Source organism: Nannochloropsis gaditana, assembly GCF_000240725.1.
Source record: "Nannochloropsis gaditana CCMP526 unplaced genomic scaffold scaffold397, whole genome shotgun sequence".
Lineage (NCBI taxonomy): Eukaryota > Eustigmatophyceae > Eustigmatales > Monodopsidaceae > Microchloropsis > Microchloropsis gaditana.
Window position 1 is genome coordinate 16,768 of NW_005803556.1, and position 5,399 is coordinate 22,166.

General features: G+C 52.1%; 2 protein-coding genes across 2 annotated transcripts in view; one reads left to right on the forward strand and one right to left on the reverse strand.

The window, feature by feature from the left end:
* The window catches only part of NGA_0414900 (block of proliferation 1), a gene marked incomplete at its 5' end in the record, with an annotated part of 13,749 nt that overhangs the window by 7,766 nt on the left and 584 nt on the right, over positions 1 to 5,399 (reverse strand). Inside the window, 5 exons of the mRNA XM_005854752.1 lie at positions 49 to 405; positions 751 to 908; positions 1,516 to 1,555; positions 2,877 to 2,953; positions 4,561 to 5,399. The exon at positions 4,561 to 5,399 is cut by the window's right edge and continues 39 nt beyond it. Coding sequence (XP_005854814.1) covers positions 49 to 405; positions 751 to 908; positions 1,516 to 1,555; positions 2,877 to 2,953; positions 4,561 to 5,399 — 1,471 coding nt within the window. The remainder of the gene's footprint in view (positions 1 to 48; positions 406 to 750; positions 909 to 1,515; positions 1,556 to 2,876; positions 2,954 to 4,560) is intronic.
* NGA_0414800 (uncharacterized protein) lies at positions 3,015 to 4,441 on the forward strand (the record flags this gene model as incomplete). The annotated part of the gene is made up of 4 exons (XM_005854751.1): positions 3,015 to 3,427; positions 3,513 to 3,556; positions 3,794 to 4,011; positions 4,360 to 4,441. The coding sequence occupies exons 1-4, from the start codon at positions 3,055 to 3,057 to the stop codon at positions 4,439 to 4,441; spliced, it is 717 nt and encodes a 238-aa protein (XP_005854813.1). The 5' UTR covers positions 3,015 to 3,054.

Genomic DNA, 5,399 nt, shown 5'->3' on the forward strand with positions numbered 1-5,399 from the left:
GTTCCTCCATCCTTCGCGCTTCCGCTTCCCGCTGAGCCTGGCCCATACGACGGAGCTCGTCCAGGACATGCGCGTTGATCCCACCGCCCTCCCTCTCCCCCGCGCCGTGCCCCGGTCCTCTCCCGCCCCCGCCGGGCCGCTGCCGTCGGGATGCTTCCCGTTCTTTGGCCTCCCTGGCTTCGAGATCCCCTTTGAACCGCTTTCGCTGCGCGTCCATCTCCTTGAAACGTTGCGTATGCCGTTGTTCCCGGGCTGCTTCCCGATGTTTCTTTTCCGACAACCGTCTTCGTTTTCCCTCGTCGGAAAGGAAGCTCTTCGCCTTTGTCACCAGCATGAATCGGTCGGCAGCCTTTGGATCCCCACGGTTTTTGTCCGGGTGGTACTTGAGGGCAAGCTTCTTGTAAGCTGCGAGTGGGACGGGGGAAGAAGGGGAGGGCAGCGAGCGCTATGAGGGAATGGCATGTGAGACTAGAGCAGCGAAAGCGCGACAATTCTTATAGCCCATGCCAAGGTGTATATGTGTAAAGTGGGAAAAAAAGGCACGGGCAAACTGTGAGCGGGAACTCAAACAGCGAAGCTGCCCCCCCACGGTGCAGCGAAAAAGCTGAGGGCGAGACAGGTCGCGTCTTCTTTCCACGACAAAGCCAGGTACAAGGCTCCTCCCCCCAAAGAAAAAGGAATGTGCGGATCGGCCAGGATGTGAATTTGTAGAGACTTTATCAGTTGACTGGGCCCGCGTACGCCACGTACCGTCCTTGACTTCCTCTGCTGTAGCATCCCACGATAACCCCATGACCTCAAACCAGTCCTCCCGCTTCTCATCGTCCTCATCTTTAGCACCAGCCATAGCGCCTTCCTCCCTTGAAGATGTAAGAAAGCAAAAGAAAGTTAGACATGGAAAGCAGAGTCTAACGGCGTGAGATGTACGGTTTCATGCCTGCGTCTGTCTGAAAAATATATGAGGCCCCCTCTCTGTCACTCCATAGACAACAAAGGCAGTGGCAGCCGCACAAAGTGAGGGTCTACCTGACCTTTCAATATAGGACGTCCAACGTCGTCCAACACTCAGCCCTGGATGCGTTGCTCCACCAAAGATCAAGGGGCGGGGCTGGTTGGGGAATTTTTCCGGGGCGAGGGACCAGTGAAGGAGGGCACCCTTTCCAAACACCACTGTCACAATAAGACTCGCACGGGCACAGACTTAGGTGACTGCGATGCAACATGACAATTTCATTGCGATTGAAACATGACCTCGATTCGGCTGCGTGTTTCGACGCACACCTGATGCCGAGAGAGGCCGCAACTAGATCAAAGGCTCCCTGCCAGGAGGTTGGTGAAATTGATTCCCATGTTATTTTGGCAACGCCACAATAAGCTTTTGCGCCTTGTTAAGACCTTAACTGCGTGGTGGTGTTTCAAATCTCCTAGTTCGCGCTTGGATATTAGATTCAACATCCTTTAAAACTGTTAAGTAAACTTATTTGCAGCTTCACGATGTCTTACTCCAAAACTCACGTGAGCAACGAAGCCCAAAGAGGGGAAACTCTGAAGACGCCTGGGTTAGAAATCCAGTGGGCGCCATTCTGCTTTCTGTCACGCCTTTATAATTGCGTTGCGCTGTTCGACACATTGACTACCTATTATTCCTTTCAAAACTTCCCACATAAAAGAAATATCTCTTGCTAGGTTTCGGGCAAACCCTGGAATGCAGTATCTTGAGCGGGCACTCCCACGAGCATGTCTTGCACAAATTTCATGCTGAGTACATACAGTACATACATGCATTCCTCTTGACCCGCTCCCGACGGCTACATCGCTCCCTTTCGCTTACGATACTGTAATAATACCTAAAGGCACGGCACAGAGAATACCGAGATGGCGAAATCTTGCCTCCTCGTCCCGTTAGTCAATTCACCTACCCACGCATCCTTCACGGAATTAAAAAACATTGCGAAGCTTTTGCAGGACTTATACGGTCCTGGATTTCAATTTAAGTGATGTGTCCATGAAATTGATTTTCCTGAAAGGTCACGTGCGTTGTTATGTCATGCGCATGCCCCATTTTTTTTTTGGAAAAGTGGTTCGGAATAACGTAAGGCAACATCATTAAATGAAACATTCTATCGTTGCCTTTGTAAGCATACATATGAGAGGGGCAATTGTCACATTAATCGAAATAATAATGATGCCAATGCGGCCGTGACAAACGTGGAACAATCGGTTTCGTGAAATTTTTTTAAATGACTATTGAAACATTCATGGCGGATAGGAAGCTTTGAATCTTCGTGTCTTCAACTGATTTCGTAGAGACTGCCATCCAAGTGGGGCTTGGGAGGCGGCGGGAGGGGAAAGGGGCCGTGATGCGGACGGTGACACAGGAAGTCGGCGCTTTCCAAACCTCATCTTTGTCGCATTGCAAGACAATTGGACATCTGGGTAGACCATCATGGTTGACAGATGTAAACAAATTGTATGTTATAGATAGCTACATCATAAATCTTCCGAGGACAAAAAGACGAGTACAATTTCATAGGATGGGAGCGGTTCGGCAGTTACATTGCCTCTAGTTTTTTAAAACTTTGAAATTCAACGGACTTCCTAACCATTTCTTGAGGGCGCTTTGTGGTTTCGACAATACTTCCTCGGCGGCAATCGCAAGCCGGGTGTATAGGCTTTGACCCGACACTACCATGACGTAGGTAGGTAAGTTGCCTTCACACTGTCAGCGAATGGGACTCGAGTGGATCTTTTACTTGACGGGTACTCGCTGGGCGCGACCGCCGAGCACGAACCGATCGTGATCAAAGATCATAGAAATGGCTTCCAGAGGGTTTTTGAGAGATGGTCATATCTGCGTATGCAAAGGTAATGCGTACCAAGAATACTTGGGGCGGTTTGGGAAGACAAGATAATGACGTGAAACAGACTAGGATAGCGTTCGTTGATCTTGCTCCTGTTATGAATTCTAAGCACTATCATTCGTGTATCGTCTGGCCATGTCAATAATCGTTCCCGAACATAATTCAGCGCTTTGCAGACTGTGGTAATTCAATCATGAAAACGGCTTTCTTTGGGTTGCCAGCAGCCGCTTTGTTGTTTTTGGGGACGATGCCCCAAGCCTTCTCCGCCTTCGTCAGCTCTGACGTCTATGCCAATAATGACCTCACTGGGGACGAGCGAGTCTGTAAAAACAGGCAATTTAAGAATTTTTTGAAGTGTGCTCATGCTGAAAAGGGCAATGCGAGTACATGGCCCGATCTTTCTTCTTGTCAATCCCTCTTAGGGGATTGTCGTGGCTGGGCCTATGATGGAGTCAACGATGGAGCCATCACAGGAAATACGGAGGCGTACCTAGGGATCGCTGGCATTTCCAAGAACGCCAGGTACTTCGGGTATTATGCATACGGTAACGCGGACCCGAAGAAATGTAAGTACCCCCGTCATCTAGTATTCTCCTCGTCTTATAGCTCACCGCACCTGACGAGCTCGAGCATGCCCTATATCCATGCCAGACGTGCCGTTTGATTGCAACTATGTCTCCAGGCTCTACAAAAAGGTACGTGCAGAGAGTGTTCCACCGTTTACGCGTGTGGGCTGGCTTTCTGGTCTGCATCCTTCCTACTCTTCTACACGTAGATGTTTCGACATCAAGCTGCAGCATTGTCTTCTCACATATTATGACGTGATTGCTATCTGTGCAAATGGCTACACTCAGGTCGGACGCTGTGTACTGGGTCAATCGACCGTGGTGGGTACCATTGACTTTACTGACTTGGTGACTGACTGTGTGGAGATCACCTTATCCCGAGCCGAGGCCGCGTTTGTCTTCTCTCAGACCAACTTTGCCTTTGGTATGCCGGTGCCTGTCGGCGTGGTGAAGTACTTTTATATGGTTCCCTTCTTGAGGTTGAGTGACGACATAAATTACGAGAATTGCCCCATTTTGGAGGGCCATTTTAAGAAGGGCTCCCCCATCGTGCGCGCATCGAAGGGCGGTGCGGTTCCGACGGCGTAGTTGCTGCGTGTCGTTACCCCTCCCAGCGTGCACTTCCAGTTTGTCCGTCCCATATGCATGGGCCATGGTCTCTGGTATTAGCTGCAGGTATTCAGCTGTTTGCGCTGTAGTAAATTGTGCTTCTTGGATGACGGGCGGACCGAATGTGAAATTTAGTTGCTAGTCAGGGGGTTATTGTATGTGCGAGTTTTCAGTGAACGTCTTTCCAAGAAGCTTTGAGATGACTGGAGTGCCATTATTTTTGATCTCTTTGCACCAAGAAGCAGGTGGGATCTGGTGTGCTGTAGAGAGATGTGAAAGAAGCGAAAAATAGAGAGCCAACAACGAAGCTACAATTAAATTAGATCCATCCAACCGGTCGGCCACGCCCCGAGCGCACAAGGCGAGGGAGTCTCACCTCCGCCACGCAGGGGCAACAAGACCTGATCCGTTACTTTTTTATGTCTCCGTCATCCTTTCTTTTTTCCTGTCCATACTTGGTCCACTTCATTCCCCTGCTCCGTGTCACTTATTCCCCAGTGCCGACCCCCCTCCGTGCTCAAAACGCGTCTTGATACAGCACCACCTTCCCATCCGCCCCTCCCGAGAACACCCAAGGCTGGGTTGGATGGAACGCCAGCGCCATCACGCCCACCTCACCCACCACCGCGTGGCCCCGCAAGATCTTCACCGGCACGACCAAGGGGTTTTGCATCAGATCATCGTACACGGTGGCGTGAAAGACGTGCACGGTCCCGTCGTCCGCCCCCGAGGCCATGAGCGGGTAGGACCGGTGGAAGGCTACCGCCCGCACGGCCTTGGAATGGTATTTGAGGGTCTTGTAGGGGAGAGAGGAGAGGTCCAGGTCGAACCAGACGACGCGCCGGTCGTAGGAAGAGACCAAGACGTGGTCGCCAGTCGGGTGGATGTCAAGCGAGCTGATCCACTTACACCCCGACAGCAGCTTCTTCATCAGGACCTGTTTGACCAGATGGTAGACTCGGACGTGCGTCTGGGTGGCGAGGAAGAAGAAGGGTTTGTGGGGATGGAAGGCGACGGCTTGGACCTGCCCGTGGGTCTTTTTGAAGGGGCATTGCGTCTTCCCCCTGCTGATTTGGTGGATCATCACCGCCTTGCCGCCCGCTGTCGGCACTAAACTCGCCAGGTAGTCCCCTTTCCCGTGCCATCGGACGTCGGTCACGCTACCGCCACCTTCCATGCCTAAAACCAGTCCGTCGCCCCCTTCCCCCCCCCCCTGGCCCTCCGCCCCGGCCTGGTAGGCTTGCCACACCACCCCTGTGCCCGCCTTGCCCCCTCGACTCCCCTCCAAGCCTGAGGAGAGTAAGGCCTCCGTCATTGCTTCTTCTTCCTCCCCTCCCGTCCGCGTCCGCAGGATGAACACCCC